Source organism: Patiria miniata, unplaced genomic scaffold (assembly GCF_015706575.1).
Source record: "Patiria miniata isolate m_02_andy unplaced genomic scaffold, ASM1570657v1 HiC_scaffold_8, whole genome shotgun sequence".
Classification (NCBI taxonomy): domain Eukaryota; kingdom Metazoa; phylum Echinodermata; class Asteroidea; order Valvatida; family Asterinidae; genus Patiria; species Patiria miniata.
This window is the reverse complement of record NW_024037075.1, coordinates 7,671,294-7,691,832: the sequence shown is the minus strand read 5'-3', so window position 1 is coordinate 7,691,832 and position 20,539 is coordinate 7,671,294. Positions and strand designations below refer to the sequence as shown.

At 39.4% G+C, this 20,539-nt stretch overlaps 1 protein-coding gene across 1 annotated transcript in view; it reads right to left on the bottom strand.

Annotated features, from left to right (window-relative positions):
* LOC119719702 overlaps positions 1-15,000 on the bottom strand; it is a 44,651-nt gene extending 29,651 nt beyond the window's left edge. The window contains exons 1-17 of the mRNA XM_038189198.1: positions 14,797-15,000; positions 14,143-14,308; positions 13,458-13,627; positions 12,808-12,921; positions 11,628-11,732; positions 11,125-11,170; positions 10,704-10,757; positions 7,691-7,945; positions 6,374-6,430; positions 5,565-5,770; positions 4,265-4,406; positions 3,686-3,745; positions 2,284-2,627; positions 1,997-2,156; positions 1,425-1,792; positions 1,029-1,188; positions 357-416 (exon numbers count right to left, since the gene is read on the bottom strand). Coding sequence (XP_038045126.1) covers positions 357-416; positions 1,029-1,188; positions 1,425-1,792; positions 1,997-2,156; positions 2,284-2,627; positions 3,686-3,745; positions 4,265-4,406; positions 5,565-5,770; positions 6,374-6,430; positions 7,691-7,945; positions 10,704-10,757; positions 11,125-11,170; positions 11,628-11,732; positions 12,808-12,921; positions 13,458-13,627; positions 14,143-14,308; positions 14,797-15,000 — 2,671 coding nt within the window. The remainder of the gene's footprint in view (positions 1-356; positions 417-1,028; positions 1,189-1,424; positions 1,793-1,996; positions 2,157-2,283; positions 2,628-3,685; positions 3,746-4,264; positions 4,407-5,564; positions 5,771-6,373; positions 6,431-7,690; positions 7,946-10,703; positions 10,758-11,124; positions 11,171-11,627; positions 11,733-12,807; positions 12,922-13,457; positions 13,628-14,142; positions 14,309-14,796) is intronic.
* Between the last annotated feature and the right edge of the window lie 5,539 nt (positions 15,001-20,539).

Here is a 20,539-nt window from a genome sequence, read left to right as displayed (position 1 = left end):
GGAACCAGGTACCACATGGAAATATATGGAAGTACCCAGGTGCCCATAAAAGAAATCCAACCCAAAAGTTCAAATGCAGGTAATTTGTGAAAGAGCTGGTATAAATACACATAGACAGCTACATTCCGAGGGTCATCTGTTGTGCGTTAAAATGCGCATAAACATTAAATCTATTTTGTTTTGGTCTGTTCATGTATCCTGGATTTCATTTCAATAATTCCCCACAAAGGGCATTGACAACTTTTTTACCAAGTTCTGATGCACATCCCTAGTGGGTAGATTAAGGAGCAGATTTCCCATTGGGCAATGTAGGGGCAATAAAAAAGTAATACTTTTGAAAAAAAATTCAGATATACCAGTTGTTGATGACGGAGGATTGGTGGTGCTTCGTGTTGTTGGCTGAGCTGTCGTGTATTCTTGAACAAATAGAAAAACAAAAACAAAAGTTTCAGACATGTTAAGAATTGATCTTGTAAATGAAAATAGTTGAGAAATGACTGGTTTAAGCAAGGGAGGTGGTTGATTCTTAAAGAAGTCTTTGGAGTCCACCTGTAGAGCTTGGGTGTATTCAGGTTGGGGCCATTGGTTGGTGACTTGTGTTCATAAAAAGGGGAACATTGCTAATAAAACAAAACTGGGAGAAAAGAGCAGGGCATTGGGAAAGAAAATATGCTCATTTGTAAGGGGCAATCTTGGTAGTACAATGCACACGTATGTATAATTGATAATGTGTATATAGTGATTAAAATAGTGTAACGTTTGACATGTTGTTGGCTTTAAAATATAACATATTTCTTGCAGAAATCCTTCTGAACTGTTTGAATTTCTCTTTTATTTAAAAAATGTGTATTTAAAGCATAAAGTCTTGGACAAAATAGTCTGCATGGAAAAGAAAATTTCACCTTTTGGTGGTTTATTTAGATCGCCTGAACAGTGACATTAGGATGTTGGTGCCGAATAACAGGACAAAGTGTTCTGAAGGTATCTTCTGAGTTTTAGACAATAAAAGAACATTTCTAAAGGTCTACCTTTGATGCAACCCAGAACATGTAACTCAAACGTTGTTGCGTCATCGTCACTGACAGACTGGAATTGTACGCGCAGTTCAGTGATACCATCCAGTGTGTCTTCATCTATCGGCAAGTACTTGATTTCGGGTTCGTCTCCTTCCAGATGGACAGTTAGCAACTGGGAAAGATGGGAGAAAAATGCCCTGGTCAGTACATTGGTCAGTGTGTGGCTTGAGAAGAAAAACAGGAGCCTGGATGTAAACAATTGACCCAAACAAAATCAAGGACAAAAGTTGGTGGTAGAAAGAAGCAATGCCAAGTGTGTAACATGGCTGTATTAATTTAACCCTAACTCCTTATAGGGGGTGTGCAAAATTGTATTGAAATTGGAGGATTCAGGACTGTTAGGGTTACCTTGGGCTGATTGGTGTTATCATCAGTCAGTGTAGTGAATTCATCATCGTCAGGCTTCTTGGTGGACAGAGTGAGGGTGACCTCAGTCAGCCTCTCCCCTGCAGCAGTCCTGGATGTGGTTGTGCTTGCTGCTGGCTGACCCGTGGGTGCACTTGTTGCTTGAGGAGAACGCGAGGCTAAGACTATTGCTGTGACCTTGATGGGTTGACGGAAGAGGAGCTCTACGCTGGGGATATCACTTGAGCTTGGGTCAATTGGCAACTGGGTGATTGTCAAGTAGGAGGTCTGACTATCAATGGTGAAATCTCCAGCCGCCTTAACTTCAGGTTCAAGTCCCTTTTCCCCATCCATGGGCTCTAGACAGTAACCTGCATTGAGAATATCCAGCAGCGGTCAGAAAATGTGGAAAGCACTAACATGTGTTAATGTCATGTGGAAAAAGCTTTTCATGACAGTAAACTTGATAATCTGCATTGTCAGGGATATTTTTGGCATGAGGCATGTCATTGATTTATTTGTGCTTGCATTGAAAAGGTACAACATGAACCAAATCTGACTTGAGGGTAGGCTACCTTCTGTACATCCAAGAATGTCCACTTGTAGTTTTGCAGATTTACCACCGGACACAGTTCGGAATTCAATACGCAACTGCTCAATGCCCTTCAGAGCTGTGTCTTCGCTCGGGAACAGCAGTTTCTCAGGTAAGTCGCTGTCAAGGGAGACTGTGAACATCTGATAAAGACAGAGGAACAATCACACATCAAATTTAGTTATTAGACAAAAAATCTTGGAAGGCTTAGAAAGCAAACATTTTGAATTCAAGCGTTGCATGATTCTGTTGATTTGAGGGGCTTCTTACCTTCACTTGATCTCGAGCAGTGCCTGCTTCCAAAACGGGTGAAAAGTACTCCTCTCCTGGTTTCTTAACAAGCAATGCCAGAGTGCTTTCTAGAGGTGTGAATTTTTCTTCAGTGCCTGTCGGAGTGGTTAAAGATATTGTGGGCTGCAACCTGAACCTGATAGCTCTGACATCAACAGGTCTGAGGAATTCACTGTCTAGACTGGAAGGCTCTTCTGCTTCCAGAGTGATGGGAAGGTCTGTCAGTTGTATGTGACCTTCGGCTTTGTCTGGCAACACTGAACCTCTTCCTGTGATATCTGACAGGAGTCCCGATTTGCTGTCCACGGGTTCCAAACAGTACCCTGGAGAGGAAAAAAGTTGGTAGTAGTGGCGTGCAGTTATGGGAAGTACAGGAACCAGGTACCACATGGAAATATATGGAAGTACCCAGGTGCCCATAAAAGAAACCCAACCCAAAAGTTCAAATGCAGGTAATTTGTGAAAGAGCTGGTAGAAATACGCATAGACAGCTACATTCGCGAGGGTCATCTGTTGTGCGTTAATATGCGCATAAACATTAACCCTTTCTTTACCATGGGCGACTTTTGTCGACAAGAAGAACCCCCCTGCTGGTTCCCATGGGCGACTTTAGTCGACCAGGAAACCACACACAGAACACCCTCAACATAGATATATTCACTACTTTTCAGAAAGTCGGCATGTTGATATGTCTGGCCTCCCATACATCAACCATATACCAGCTGAAAGAGTGTTTTCGGATCGTTCTAATGGTGTAGTTTATTCATAGTGTTGCCATTACTAAAAATGAGAAAAGTGCTTTAGAAGTATCCACTCACAAATTGAGGTATGGAGTGCCATTCGGTCATGCGGTGAAATGGCTTGCAGTTTGATAAATGGAACCAGATGAACAAACAGGCCTAACTTTCTGATATTTACACATATGGACTTCATTTTTACATCACATAAAAGAGTAAGATTGATTTAAATCACTCCTTGGCAGTGAAAATCTGGGTTGAAAAAAGTGAGTTTTGGACTCGTGCTCATTTTGTTCACGCTCTAGTGATTTCCGCATGACTGAGCAAACAATTTGGTCCTGGGGAGAGCCAAGTCAATAAACAATGTGGTAATGAAAGGGTTAAATCTATTTTGTTTTGGTCTGTTCATGTATCCTGGATTTCATTTCAATAATTCCCCACAAAGGGCACTGAAAACTTTTTTTTTCAAAATCTTGGAAACTAAGTAATAGTTAAAGTCGGTTACATGCACTAGGCTGACATCATCGCTCAGGGTACCAAGTTCTGATGCACATCCCAAGTGGGTAGATTAAGGAGCAGATTTCCCATTGGGCAATGTAGGGGCAATAAAAAAGTAATACTTTTGAAAAAAAATTCAGATATACCAGTTGTTGATGATGGAGGATTGGTGGTGCTTCGTGTTGTTGGCTGAGCTGTCGTGTATTCTTTGAACAAATAGAAAAACACAAACAAAAGTTTCAGACATGTTAAGAATTGATCTTGTAAATGAAAATAGTGGAGAAATGACTGGTTTAAGCAAGGGAGTTGGTTGATTCTTAAAGAAGTCTTTGGAGTCCACCTGTAGAGATTGGGTGTATTCAGGTTGGGGCCATTGGTTGGTGACTTGTGTCCATAAAAAGGGGAACACTGCTAATAAAACAAAACTGGGAGAAAAGAGCAGGGCATTGGGAAAGAAAATATGCTCATTTGTATGGGGCAATCTTGGTAGTACAATGCACATGTATAATTGGTAATGTGTATATAGTGATTAAAATAGTGTAACGTTTGACATGTTGTTGGCTTTAAAATATATAACATATTTCTTTCAGAAATCCTTCTGAACTGTTTGAATTTCTCCTTTATTTAAAAAAAACAAAAACAAAACAGGCACCACATATTAAAAATTTGTGCCCTTACACCAAAGAAGTGTGAACTTCAAATTTGTTAAGGAAATAAAGCATTACCTGCTGTTGTTGTGCACACCTGAAGAGGATAGCAAATCATGCTGTATGTAGGATTCAATGAAGCAGAACTATTTGCTGAGGGCTGGGTGGATTTCCTCCGGCATTCACATATTTCACAGTCTTGCATAACTGATTCCCCCTCCTGTTAAAAACATATCATTTATATTTTCTGTTTACTTTATATCCTTTCTGAAACAATGACTTAAAAATCCTACACGCGCATGAAGGACGTTTTTGAAAAGAAAAATGATGGACTTGAATAATTGAGTAGGGACACAAACAACTCATTTTTTTTCCAGGACAACAAATGTGTACCCTGATTTTCCTTTAGATGACATATTACACAGAACTTACAAATTTTATGTTCTTCTTTTTCGTGGTCTTTCAACATTTTTTTTTTTCAAACGAATAATACAGCTGCAAATTATTATTGTTGTGAATAATTGTTGTAGTGGAAATGCTTCTTAGAGCCCAACGTGCCCTTCAGTAAACTTGCCAGGTGTTTGACTTTATAATATTGGCTAGTATTTATGGTATCAGGCTCTGTTACTGTCAGCACGGATGTAGCAGATCGTATAGTGCTGCAGACAGTAGACAGTAGTCAAAGCCTATGAAAAACTGTGGTGGATGACAAAAACTGTGAGAGCCAACATTCAGTGCTGGGATAGCACGATTATGACAACTGTAGAAAGTACGGGTAAGTAAACATTATATGCCATTTGATAAAGAATTTGCTGTTATTTTACGGGAAAATAAAGCCACTCTTTTGTCCACAACCTATGGTGTGGTTGCTGACCAAACACTTCCAGAACACTGACCAGACAGTCAAGTGGTAATTTGACATTATATGATCAAACACTTTTGTATGAACATCCCAGTCTATGTGATGAGCTCTTGATGACAAAGACAAAAACACAGGTACGTATGGACTCCGTACGCCAACAAAATAGGGCGCGTTTTTACCTCTTTTGAGAACTCCGTGGACAGGACATGCAGCGTGCGCGTACTGTACTGTACTGTACTGGTTCGCGCGCGAAGTACAAAATGTTGAATGTGCAAAAGCTATTCAACTTGCGATGTTCTCCGAGACTAATCCCCGCCTCTAGTAACTTTTGATACATTCGAAATACGTAGCGGATGGATCGGGAACCAGTCTAGGTCACCCCAAACTCTCCTTTTCTGGCCGTCGATGGGGTACTTGTACACGGAGCCCATACTTTAAAAAAATACATCGAAAAAAGTTTACACTAACGTATAAAAAGTGGTTATCGTGCACACAGTCTGGCTTGCAGCTCTCTACTTCGATGCACATGGATGTGTTAAACTGGAATCCCAGTTGTTCCACAGCTTCTCCCTCTTCATCCTTCACATAACCTTCCTTGCATTGGCAGTAGGTGGAAGCATTGAAGAACTTTGCAAACTCGGACTTGCATGTGGTTGTATTGTAGAAGAGTTCATATTCTTCTTGTGACTTGTCACATCTCACGTGACAAATGTTTTGACAATCTACAAAGAAAGGAACAAACATTTTGATCTAGAAAGGAAGCATTCTTAAAAGTTTTAACTATTCCATATTTTTTTTAAACATGATGGAAAAACATCCAATTTGTAAACAAATGTAAAATGTGTACTGGCAATGTGGAATTCAAAGTTAGATTATGTTATATTGTAAACAAAACAAATAAATTCTAGCTAGAGGCAAGTGGAGTGCCATGGCCTTGTGGTCTGGAAAATTAAATTTGTGGTCTGCGGAAATTTCTGCATGTTGTGGGTTCGAGTCCAGCCTGCGGCTACAGTGCGTGTGCCCCTGGGCAAGGCACTTTGTCACTCATTGCTTCTTCCCCCAGGAGTAAATGTGAACATGTGAGGGCAGATATGGTCATTGTGGTTGATTTAAGCTGCTTTGCGGCAAAATGGCAGCTTGGAGCTGTATACTCTCCAAAGAGCTCAGATGGTATTTGGCATGTTTCATTGGCCATTGAGTAGGTTAATAATGATGTAGCGCCTTGAGCACCAATAATGGTGGATACATGCACAATTTATTATTAATGAAACTAAAATACATGTAGCTTAATTGTTAGATGCAACCTTGCAGAAAATAATACTCACATGGAATTTCAGTTGTTGTAACGGACATTGTGGACAGGGGCTCCTCAGTTGTAGAAGCTGAACATCAGAAAAATGAGCAAATATTTGAAGGTTTCTACACAAGTGTATTATTTTGTGATTTACGTCATGGCAATGAAAACACAGTGATGAACCACCAGAATCAATTGCCAAAGTGCAGTAGTGGTAGTATTTTCAGGTAACATCTTCAAATCTTAACTTATGCTCACTTGTACATGCCAAGTCAACTTTTTCACTTACATGTGTTAATAGTCTCTATCTATGGATTTAGCCTGGGCCAAGTTCGGGCAAGAAACATTAGTCGACTAGTGGTTGATTTGTGACGTACCACCTTACACCTGCGCACTGATAGCAACGTGCGCACGTCTCTTGTCAAACGCTGGTCAAAATGTCATTGCAAAACTTCTGGATCCTGGCTCTCTGCTAGCGTTATGAATGCGCGCGGCTATTAGTTACCAGCGATGCAACCAATCCCAGTAGGCTGGTTCCAAATAGTCGACTAGCGTAGTCAACCACCATCGACTAGACAGAGTTCGGGCAAACGTTAGTTAACCATTGGTCAACTATAGTCCTTGCGCAAACTTGGTCATAGCTTGAGTGACTCCAGCTCTTATGCTCATCGCATTAGAGCTGGAGGTACAACTACAGTACAGTAGTACGTTAAGAAAACCTAGATTGTAAGAGGCTCGCAAAACTTGACTGTATAAACCTACATTCTAATTTCTATATTATGTCCCCGGTGTATCACTCATGGTATCACACAAATGGTCTATTTTCCCTCGATTATCCTAACCCAGATTCCATTCAACATAACTCATACCATGGAGCAGTCATTCCTGAAGCTAATAATCGACTCAAACGGAACAAGAAAAAAAATAAAATATGAAATTTTTGGATGACTTATTAGGTGGCGCTTCTCCAAAACAAGTTCAGTAACACGACTGTCGTGCATCGTGTTTCATGACGTCACTGAGCATCGCTCCACATATTCCTCGCTCCACACATGTAGTGTACGGGATGTATTTGGGTACCATACAGGTATGGTACCCACTATACATTGTACACCTGCAGTGCTCGATTGGGTTGGCTATTATAAGACATGTCTTTAAAGGGAACCCAATTAAACGGGTGAAAACATACTGTGAATACAGGTAAAGTCTACCTTCTATGAACATGTCCCATACATTGTATGCATGTAATGGTCAATTTTGATGTATTTGGTTGGCTATTATAAGACATGAGTCTTTAAAGGGAACCCGATGAGACAGGTGAAAATAGATGAATGCAGGTGAAACTTACCTTCTGCGCATGTGTCCCATAGAATGCACATCCCGGACTTGAACGTGTACCCAAGTTGTTCTTCCACAGCGCCTCCGGTGACATCTTTAAAGAATCCCTCCTTGCAGGAGCAGTTCGGCTGTACATTGAACATGTCACTAAACATAGGACTACACTCTGACTGTTCCACAAATGGTGCACTGTTGGATCTTTCGGTGAAGGCCAATTGTTGTTCACAGGAGAGTGGTTCGTCTATGTAGCAAATTTCTGGGCATTCTTTGAACGGAAACAAGCAAAAAAGCAAGGTGTCTTTTAGTGCTTCTAGTTTGAACAGTGACATAATTCAGAAAGACAAAGGAGTTGCTACTTGTCTGAAATTTTACAAATATGTTAATGTTCTCTGTAAACCGATAGCTTGGGTAATTACTCTAGACTGCCTCTGTAAACTAGGCTCCATAGATGGAAACAGGTGTGAAAAAGTTGCTATACTTGGGGGGGGGGGCTCTGAAATGTGCTCTGGTTAATATTTTGTTTTTTTATTTGAGGCAGCACACAAAAAATAAATTAGGCATTCCTGGTTTGATATATACAACTTCTAACTTTGTGTGTCAAAATTTCTTCCGGAAATGACCTGATTGGTCACCTGGATTGGTGACCAATGAAAGTGCCTTGTGATTGGTGATTGGTCAGGTGACCAATCAAAGTGCCCTGTGATTGGTCTGTCTGATGTTTGCCAGGAAACAGTCTAGCCAGAGCCATGCATATGTCTACTTTTCCTGAAATGAATTCAAAATGGCAGCCTCAAACAAGGCATGTGTGACAAGGATGTTTCCCGAATTGAAGGTGAAATTTCTCTTTTGTTCCCAAAGGTATGTAAACCTAACCACCACCATTTGTATTTCCAATTCCCACTGAAGCCTACAGGGTCGCATAAGGCAGTTTGAAGACTGTTTTGGGAGTGAAATATGAAGATTTTGATTGGGGGTACGAGTGAAAATGGTAAAAAAAAATATCAGTAACGCAATACCGCTATGTACCTTAACTATCGCCCGACCATGTCCAAATGTTAAAAAAGGCGATTCGTAGAGTCCTAGTTACTCGGACTACATCATACATTATTCCAAACACAAACAGTGACTTTTCCAGTATTGAGAGTCCCAAATTTTCAGGCTAGCTATGACTTTTCCTGCTCGTAATCGTATTATCAGCAGATGTTTCTCTAGCTCTACTGAGTGGAGCATTGAACTACGGTACCCTCCGTAATAACTTATTGTACCGTAGTTCAACGCTGCACTCAGTAGAGCTAATGTTTCTCAAAACACAAAATGCCTTTTCATTGGAATGCACTGGGGTCCTAAACTACAAGATTACCAAGTTGTGTTCCCTGAATTTGATAGTACTTTTGTTTTCCTACTTAATTTCAATTAAGTTAGAAGCTATACTGGCCTAGTTAAAATGCAGAACTTGCAATTAATCAAATTATCTTGTACAACTCTTGCAGGGAGTCACTTTTTATTCAGACGAAATAGGACTTTCGATTTTTCCTGCTTTTACACCAGGTAAATGGATACTATTATCCACTCTGCAACTAGTCCGAGTAACTTGGACCCAACTTATAGCTTATCGCCTTTTTTTAACATTTGGACATGTTAAAAAACGGCGATAAGTGGGGTCCAAGTTACTCGGACTACTCTGCAACTACATGCCCAAGTTTTAAGTTAAGATCAGACTTTAGTTCGACCAAAATTTGATGGGTCATCAGCCCTAAAATGCAAGATTCCCGACATGCCCGAGTGAGTATCAAGTGACTAAAAAGTTAAGATTTTAAATTCGGGGAGCACAGTGTTTTTTTTTACTAATTTAGCACGTATCGCTAGCTGCGTGGCTCACAAAAATACTACAAAAAATAATTATTAAAAAAAAAACCCTCAACGTGAGAAAACGCCGAAGGATAGTCATGATCATATTTATAGCTCCATGTCATTAGTCGCATCAAAATGACCACGTGCGTGCTGTGCGTGAAGGCTTTCTGCATGCATGGTACCTGAACGATTTACATACTTGATAATACACGATTAATGGGAACGAAACCTGTCTGATTGGTGAAATAACATTTTATTTCATATCATAAAAATTCTACGAAAATATATATTTTGAAACCGTATTTGTGTAGAGTAAAAATTGTGTTTACTTTTGTTTTAATACAAAACTTAAATAGTTGATTTTTACTAGTGTGTTTGGGTACATAAATGCACAAATATTTTGAACACATTTGAGAGGATGAAGCGCCACCAAGAGGCGCCACCAAGAGACACCACATTAATGGCACGGGGTGCAGTAGGCTGGTCACTAGCCCCATAAATGTGGCCTATTTACTGGACTGCCTCCGTAAACATAGGCCACACATCCACATGTACAAAAACGTGTCGACTTTGTCAAATTTAGATTTTCACATTTAGGCTTACTTTGTAGGGTTTTTTTTGCTTTAGAAGCATTCTCACCCTCAGTATATAGGCTAATCAGAAAGTGCTGCCTTTTTCACTGAGATGTCTAATTTTTGTGAAATTTCATGTTGAAATTTTGATACCCAAACGTGTGCAAATGTATCTAGAAATTTCACAAAAAATGGACATCTGAAAAAGGCAGCACTTTCTGATTAGCCTATATAGAGGGTAAGAATGCTTCTAAAGCAAAAAAAACCTACAAAGTAAGCCTAAATGTGAAAATCAAAATCTGGCAAAGTCGACACGTTTTTGTACATGTGGATGTGTGGCCTATGTTTACGGAGGCAGTCCAGTAAATAGGCCACATTTATGGGGCTAGCTGGTCACAAGTCCCTTGTATTTATTTACCTGATTTGTTTGGTTGTTCGACAGAAAGAGGCTATCCGAAAGCGGCACAAATGATGGTTTTTGCACATTACACAATAGCGACCTTGATACAACCGTAACTCTTTCCACATGATTCACGTGTGAGTCATAAGTGAACTGTACGCAAGTGAACAAAACAGTTCGAGAAGTAGAAGTAAACTCACCGTATGAAGCAGGAGTTGTTTCTGGCTCCGGTGTTGTTGGCTGAGGAATTGGTTCTACAGGAAAATCGAGCACAAAATAATAATTACGGGCCACTTAATGGAACCGATACTTGTTATTCCACACGCTTTCACAGTTTAACATTTGTTGCGTGGCCACAGTATATAGCAGTCTGTATGGAAAATTTTTATTGTTTTAAATAGATTTTCCCCCTTGAATGTATTATTTTTTTATAGACCGTATCATAACATACATTTCCCACAATAAATGTAGAAATGACAAAATATATTTTGTAGTCCTATTTGGATACATTTGAAGATTTTCAAGGTGAGGCATTGGAATTGAAATTTCAGGTGACACGTTCAGTTTGACGTAAAAGCGATAATAATTATTGGGCTCAAAACTAATATATGTGATACTTACTACAGTGAGCACAGCATTCACCCTCAACCTGGTATGGCTCGTATCCCTAAACAGATTGGAGATTTACAGTTTAAAGAATATCATGAGTTATAGAATCGCTCAATTTGCGAACGTTGTTCATATAACTGTTCGAATTTGTGGACATTCTCAGTCAGGCATTTTTTTCTCTGATAAAACAATTTAGAATCGTTTCTATTAACTTTGTAATGTTCACCCTCATTCTTATTCGCTGTGCAGTTTTAAAGGATGCACGTACAACAAGTTAATAGCCTAACGAAAGCAAATCAAACCAGTATAGAAAACAGTTTTTTTTGCGCATGCCCAGTGCGCAGAACCAGAGGCACGAGTGCTGAGAGTCCAAATTGAACATGGAAAAGGAGACCTCCTTTCATGGGAGTCGAAATTCCATATGAATCCGAAAATGCAGCCCTGATTAATGCTCGTGTTCATTTAGCTTATTCAAAATAAATCTATTTAAGAGAATGATTAAACAGCATACTTACAAGCTGGCAAGGTGGGTCCTGACACATAGTCTCCCGACATATGACATTGCCACTCTGTGAACACTCACATTCCTCGCACACATTCGGCATCCAAACCTCCCCAACCTTCAAATGAAAAATACCCATTTTCATATGTACTCGTTCATTGCTTATTAGGCGATATTGACTAAATTGCCTCCAACCATACTTAGTTTGCGTCACACATTATTACAGGGATAACTTAGGTAACAAACTATCTATTTGAAATTTTGTTTGAGTTTTACTTTTTTTATACAAATAAATTACATATTCCCATGTTGTGTTAGTATTTACACCATCATTAAAATGTTCTTAGGGTTATTTTGAAAATGCTGCGTGTGAAAAGTGTTCTCTCACAAATTCAATAACATTGGGTAACAACCGAAAGATTACGTGATGGAAAAAAAAATGTGTGCTTCCGTATCCTGTTGATAACGTCATAATCATTCCCCTTTTATTATACGACTAAATAAGATGATTGGTTATGATTGCAGTGATATGAACGATTGATAAGATGATTGCATATTTTTGTTTCAGATTTTAAAAATATTTATAAGCTTTGGAAACTCACGGATCTGTATACATCGACGGGATCTTCGTCGTGTTTGCAACGTTCTGTTTAAAAAGTACAAACAAAGGTAAGTTACTCAGTTTTGAAACATTTCTTCTCGAAAATTGTTAATGTGTAAAACAAGAATTGATTGGTAAAAGGTGAGAATAAAATTGTAACAGCTCATGTGTTTGCGTAGGGTTTGTAGTTGGATGTGATTTGCATTTAACACAAAAGCCAAAGTATTCTGCCTATTTATTAGGACATAATTTGTATAAGCCGAAATTAATATCGTTTGGATATTTATTAATGTTTTATGTAAGCCGAGACAGAGGGGAAAGCAAATGATGGCCCGTTTACCTTTTGGAACGCAGTGACAACAAATCATATCGTCGGGGTCCTCGTTGACTAGGTCCATCTTTGTTTCAAAAAGAAGAAATAAATCCATCCGTATTATTTTATTTGTCTTCTACAAACCATTCACTTCACTTTCACTTTGTCGCTGTGTTTTAGAACAGCATAATCACACGATTTTATAAATGTAATACAAAAGACAATGTTGCTCTCTCTCAAGTGTTAGTTTGTCTTTAAAAAAGATAAATTTATTCTTACATCTTCGCCACATGCATCTTTGATCTCACAAAATTCGTGGCAGTTTACCAAGCAGTTATCAACATCCTTCCACTTGCACATGGTGCAGTTATCCTGTGTCCAGACTTTCTCATTCTATTTAAAGATTAACAAAGAAAAATTAAGGGAATAATATCCATGAATTTGCCAGGGATGACAAAAAACAAAACAGCCAGAGCCGGCTGATGAAAAAAAGAGGTAAAAGGAAATGATGAAACTGAGTCAATTTAAAGTCTTTTTAAAAATAATAGTTTTCCCCAAAGCGAGTCGCATCACACGTCATGAATTTAATCCAAGCAGGGTGTTCGCTGCTTATGAAGGGCAAAAGACTCGGTAGTGGATCAAAAAAAGAAAAAAAAGAACAAAAACCGTGGCTGGAGTCGAGATTGTATTCAAGCGACGATAGACGAAGCGTTGCAGTCAACGCATTAAAATTCTCAAAGGTCTCACGGAAATTAACGAAATCTGGGAGTTTTCCCGTTATGTAAATACATGTCTTTAACATTGGTTAGTTGGAGCGGGTTGGTTAGCAAGCACATTAGGCTCATGGATCCCAAATCTACATTTACTACGACGTGATCGGCAAGGATCCACTTCGAATTGTTCGTTTAACGAGCGCTTAACATACGTACCAAGCGGTCCATGTAGAGACAGGGGCACTGTTCAACACACTCCGTTCCATTCCAAAACATCTCTTCTGAACAGCTGCATCCAGGCATGCAATTGTCAGAGCACGTCATCTCTGGGTACTCACAGCTGCGATTGCATGCACATTCGCTATACACCATTCCGTCTTGGCATTCTATAAACAGAGTTACGACTATAAGTAACACATTTCGTGCACTGTACTATTTTGTGCTGGTTTATACAGTACCGCATGAATGCAAAGCTAAGCAGGTAAAAGCGATTACCAAATCGCCATCCTTTTGATTATTAGTACAGAGTTCAAGAAATTGTAATACAGTCGTGAAGAAGGTTTCAATTACCATAAGCATATTCACAATAAAACTCAGAAAGATGAGGCTACTTGCATTTTCCGTAGGCTATAATGTATGTACTTAATGCGGTGTATCAAAGGAAATAATTTTAGAGTTTTCCCTGAAGCTGTTTGAGGCACTTAACTTATTATAAGCAATTTCTTTAAGCTATATACTTAGGATACTTCACAAATTGACGCGACCTATGACATTTCAAGAAGATACGGGGCATGAGTTTAAACGTATAAAACTTGAAATTAGGTAATACGCTTAACAGTTGAAAGAAACTGCGGGAGAAAAGTGACAAAGTCGTGAAAAGGCCTACAGAATGAATACTTGCCTGGTACACAGGAGCAACACTCGCCGGGAACATCCCGAAGCATTGTTCCATTGGAACACACTTCAATGTTGCAGTTGGGAATAATGCTCAGTGGATCTTCAACTCTTTCTGTTGTCCTCTCGCAGATTCCAATGTAGCAATCATTGATTACTACTGTGTCACCGTACTGTAAACAAAGTATTTTATAATGTACAGTTAGCTTGAAAAAAGAAGAAGATCGTTCAAGGCGTGTTTATTTATGGTGTATTGCTCACAGCGCAAAATATTTTCCCTAGCGGTATGGACATTTGAAAAAGTAAGATCTACAAAATTGAGAAACAATGTTTGCGTTTAAATACCCATTGAACAAACGGGGCTAGTTCATTACACTGTAGGCAAGCCCTATATGGGTGAATAAGTAAATACATAATTACTTTCCAGCTAAAAAGTGATAATCCCATACAGTATGGCACTGTGACGTAATTGGGAAATTGATAATGAAACGGGTACAATTTAAAAACCAACCCAACATTTACAAGCTGTAGAACCATGAAAAGGACCCCAAACCTGGTCTTAAAACTTGTCCTTGGATATACTGTGCAGTCAGTTTTTCCTAATGATTATCCATTAGGGCATATTTGTTTTAGTTTTCAACATTTCTAACACTGGATTTACCGCATAGAAAGTCCCGTTGTAGTAGCATGGACACTCCTCCGGCTCCACGCACATCTTATCGTGTTCCAACATGCCGGCCGGGCAGCTGCAACCGGGTACGCAGGTCGAGTTGTCACATTCATAGACTGGATCTTCTCTCGAAGCCATAGCTTGGCAATTCAGCTCACAGGCACAGTCGGTCCAAACCATAGAGCCGTCACACATTTCTGAGATATTAATGAACCGTGAGCTTTGGTATATAAAATTACGGTATTAGTCAGCCGTGAGATGACTTTCGAGTGAGACTAATAAATTGCGAATTGCCGAATCATGAAACCTATAACAGTCAACCATGTACCGCGCATATCATACCTGCGATGTATGCTTTGTTGTTGCTAAAAAGCACTTATTTACGTCATGATGTACTCGTCAGGAAAATTATGTGGGAAAGAATAAACTTGACATGAATAACTGGAAAAATAAGATCGTTAATTGTGTAGAATTTTCCCGGTTGAGATGATAGACAACAAGTCAACAGTGCGAGGTATTACAATCTGGAAACCTTTACAAGTTTACTCTTGAATTGTGCTGTACGAAGTTTTTAATCAAACCGAGACTTTATAAAAATCATGAGATGCACGATTATTCCAGCACTGTTTTCTGGAAGCCGAAGTTTTTACCTTCAGTTGTCGTTGCCGCTGCAGTTGTGCTCGTTATTTCTGTAAATTACAAGAAAAATGAAAATGTTTGAAGGTGTTCATGCCACACTCCTGCTATATTGACGATGGTTGGGAGGATTCTTTGTAATTGAAGAAAGAGGTTCTAATGTAGTCACCGTACAAATGGCACACAACCTAGAAAAATGTATATAAACGCCTGCACTCAGTGCGTGTACGCGCGAATATCAGCCCTTTTCTGCTTGCACACCAAATTAGTGTGAGTATCGTGTGCATAGATTTATGCTTAAAAGCCAACATTTTAGTTTCAAATGGGCGATTTTTTCCCTTTACATTCAAATGTCATAATACAAGTTCTCTGCTACCGCTGGGCTATGTTTTTTTTTTCCATGTTGACAAAAGGAGTGATTTTGGGGTGAATTGGTCTTCGCAATCTCAAAGTTTTAATCACCGTGTGTCACATATTGATTTATTACAATACAACTGTTTCATGTCAGGTGCAATTTGGAGGTCTAGTTCACAACACAGCCGTACACTGGCCAGGCGTTCCAGGAACCGTAGGGAACTGGGAAACTTAGGGCGATTTCAACCTTAGAAAGGGCAACTTTAGAAATACAATCTTTGTGATCGTTGGCAACTTTATTACAATTTATAGAGCTGGAAGTTAAATCTTATAATATATATGCTTTTGTAGCACTTGTTTTGTGAGTTTAGATTGAGATTCAGATACAGAACGGTAATTGATTTTGTAAACAAGTAATCTGTAACAAGTTCAAAATTTGACTCCTAGTGTTTTGATTTGTATCTGTTTGTCTTGATTGTTCTTGGCGTCCTTAAATCTAATCATTTGAGCGGACTCTAGCGGACTGTAACGTACCGCTACACTAATATCCGACCGAAGTTTGAGTATTTTCATGGCATACCTTCCATGCAACCCAGGAAATCAACACGCAAACTTCCGGAGTCCTCCGTGTCAATTGACAAAATCTCCAGTCGAAGTTCTTCAATTCTGGTCACTGGAGTGGGCAAGATCGCAACTTCGGGCCTTCTACCATTCAGGGTGGCCTCGACAATCTAGGAAAAGTGAAGAAAGTGCGTTATTTTTGTAGCGGTAGACCCACTTATATTTTATTCTGGATGGAACAGTAGTTTAAAGGTGGAAATTAATTTAATTAGTTTGACGAAGAGTATGCAATAACTTACGAGTGGTTTGCCCGTGGAATCCAGCACATCAGTGTAAGCTTGGGTTAGTCGATCCCAGACCGACGGTATAATTCGAACAGTTTGGGATTTGTCGGTATCTCCCTGGAGCTTCAAGGCGTGCACTTGGACTTCGGTGTTAAACTTGACGTCCAGTTTGGGGTTTTGGTCGCGGTTGTCCTCAGGATTGGACTGTAGCTGGAATGTCCAAGGTTTATCAGCGTTGATATCGGTTGACTGATCTCCAGATGCTGGAGATGTAGAACGGCCACTTTCAAGAGCTTGATCTCCATCCATTTGCTCCATACAGTATCCTTGAAAGAAATTGGCAATTGATCCGTTTTAATTTGAAACGAATTTGTTACAGAATAAAATGTATTTATAGAATATCCTTGTAACTGCTTGAAGCAAAATACCATGCTTACCTGCTGTTGTCGATATGGAAGTCTGAATAGTTGTAGTCACAGCTGTTCAGAGAAAAAAAGGAAGGCAGGCTACTTGAAACTTGGTTTGATTCAAGTGATTTTTGTTAAGAATGAGTGATTTTTTTATTTTCTGCTCGTGTCACTGGCATTTGTTTATCACGAGATAAACAAAACCGCACGACTACATTGTTAACGGAAAAAGACACACTGCTATGAGTAACAAGGGCGTCTAAAGGGTATATACTTTTCAAGTGGTAAAAAGTGTTGTAACCAAAGTTTAATACATACGAGGGCGCGTTGGCCGTCTCTTTGTTTCAAAATTAGAACCTTTATATGATGTAAACATATTATATATCTCATGAAACCACAGGTATAAATTTCTTCAATCATCAATGTTTTAACCAAAATTTAGTACATACCAGGGCGCGTTGGTCGTGTAGTTGTTTCAGTATCAGAACCACCTGGACGACCTTAGTTAACGACGAAAAACATTATTTACTTTTATGTTGATTACATTCACAATATGATACAAAACATATTATTAATATAATGAATGAATTAATAAGAAAATTATTCTGTGATCATCAATAGTTATTTTTTGTGTGTCTCACTTGGTAAATATTTGAATGACTATAGAGTTTTTTTTTTTAATTGTTATTACTGCTGTAAGAAGGGAGTTTATATGATCATGGTTAAATTGAATTTACATTAAAAGAGACACCACAAGTACAGAAACAAAGTATATAAACAAACCCGACACTTTGATCGTCCTTTTACTACCGGCCTCGATGTATCTGATTTAAGTTAACAACCACTTATATAACGAGAAGATGCCAAAGTAATGGAATCTAATGACGCTTTTGGACTATTGAGTGGTGATTTTAGGGAACATCCAATTAAAAAAACCCCATATATATGTATATATATATATTGATATAAACATTCATCTCATGAATACAATTTACCAGTATGAATTTCTTCAATCATCAATGTTTTTAACCAAACTTGAGTACATACCAGGGCGCGTTGGCCGTGTCGTTGTTTCAATATCAGAACCGCCAGGACGACCTGAATTAACAAGGAAAATACAATTATATAAACCTTTAGGTTTACCACATTTCCTGATTCTTCAGGTGGGGTTGTGGTCGTAATTTCTGTGATTTACACGAAAAATTTAAATGTTTTAAAGTTTTCATGCCACACTCCTGACATCATATTGACTACGGTTGAGAAGATTCTTTGTAAATTGAAAGGAAAGGTTCTATTGCAAAATCGACTGAATATGAGTATTTTCATGGCATACCTTCCATGCAACCCAGGAAATAAAAAAAATACCTGTCTCCACCCAGGAGTATCAATGGGTACCTGCAAAGGTAAAGACCAGAATGCGTTGATCTCAAGCTGCTGCAAAAACTGGTCTCGTAGCCTGATAAACACGGGGTAATTATAGTGAAGCGCTTTGACACCTTTGGAACACATCGCTTTGTAAGTACCACATAATTATTATTATATTTCTCACGAGGTAAATAAGGGAATGACTGAAAAAAATACGATTTGTCAAATACATATTAAAACTGTTATTTCAGTGTTTCTTGAAACAATCATGTTGAAAAAGGTTGGGCAGTCTTTTTAAATAAAACAGATCGTGATGGAAAATCGTTAAACGGTTGAGTATACCTTCCATGCAACCCAGGAAATCAACACGCAGACTTCCGGAGTCATCGTCGTCAATTGACAAAATCTCCAGTTGAAGTTCTTCAATTCTAGTCACTGGAGTGGGCAAGATCGCAACCACGGGCCTTCTACCATTCAGGGTGGCCTCGACAATCTGGGAGAAGAGAAGCAAGTGCGTTATTTTTTGGCACGCCTTTCAGTTAGACGGGCTTGAGCGATTGAAGTACTTGGGGCACAGGGTGAGAGTTATAGCCACTTATATGTCATTCTAGTTGGACCGGTATGTTAAAGACGGATTTGATTTGACGAAGAGTATTGAATAACTTACGAGTGGTTTGCCCGAGGAATCCAGAACATCAGTGTAAGCATTGGTTGATGGATCCCGAACCGACGGAATAATTCGAACAGTTTGGGATTTGTCGGTATCTCCCTGGAGCTTCAAGGCTTGCACTTGAACCTCAGTGTTAAACTTGACGTCCAGTTTGGGGTTTTGGTCGCGGTTGTCCTCAGGATTGGACTGTAGCTGGAATGTCCAGGGTTTATCAGCGTTGATATCAGTTGACTGATCCTCCGAAGCTGGAGTTGTAGAACGGCTGCTCTCAAGTCCTTGCTCGCCGTCCATTGGCTCCATACAGTATCCTTGAAGGGAAGACATTCAGAATGTGAGAGTGTTGTCAGATTGACTATGGTTGGATTTTGAAACTTGTACTACTCTTGACTGACAAGTGCTGTTAAGTAGAGAATCTAAAAGCCACGTCAGACGCAAAATCAAAGCATCAATGCATACCTGCTGTTGTGGATGTGGAGGTCTGGGTGGTTGTTGTCACAACTGTTTAAAGAGAAAAAGACAAGAACGTGAGTGTATCTCAGGAGAGAATTTCATGCCAGGGACCCTTAGTAAGCACGGACGATGCTATTTAAAACGTCATTACATGCAGTGTCACGTGATTTCAACCAATCCTGTGTCGCACAAAGTCCAAATCAATGTTTACCTTTGGTAGTAGTTGCCGCTGGAGTTGTGGTGGTTATTTCTGTAAATGAGAAGAGGAATGGAAATATTTAAGTACATAGTATTTCTCGAACCTATAATATTGAGAAGGGTTGGGAAGTCTTTTTAAATAAAATAGATCGTGATGAAAAATCGTTGAAGGGTTGAGAATCCTAATTAACACACCTTCCATGCAACCCAGGAAATCAACACGCAGACTTCCGGAGTCGTCCTTGTCAATTGACAAAATCTCCAGTCGAAGTTCTTCAATTCTAGTCACTGGAGTGGGCAAGATCGCAACCACGGGCCTTCTACCATTCAGGGTGGCCTCGACAATCTGGGAGAAGAGAAGCAAGTGCGTTATTTTTTGGCACGCCTTTCAGTTAGACGGGCTTGAGCGATTGAAGTACTTGGGGCACAGGGTGAGAGTTATAGCCACTTATATGTCATTCTAGTTGGACCGGTATGTTAAAGACGGATTTGATTTGACGAAGAGTATTGAATAACTTACGAGTGGTTTGCCCGAGGAATCAGAACATCAGTGTAAGCATTGGTTGATGGATCCCGAACCGACGGAATAATTCGAACAGTTTGGGATTTGTCGGTATCTCCCTGGAGCTTCAAGGCTTGCACTTGAACCTCAGTGTTAAACTTGACGTCCAGTTTGGGGTTTTGGTCGCGGTTGTCCTCAGGATTGGACTGTAGCTGGAATGTCCAGGGTTTATCAGCGTTGATATCAGTTGACTGATCCTCCGAAGCTGGAGTTGTAGAACGGCTGCTCTCAAGTCCTTGCTCGCCGT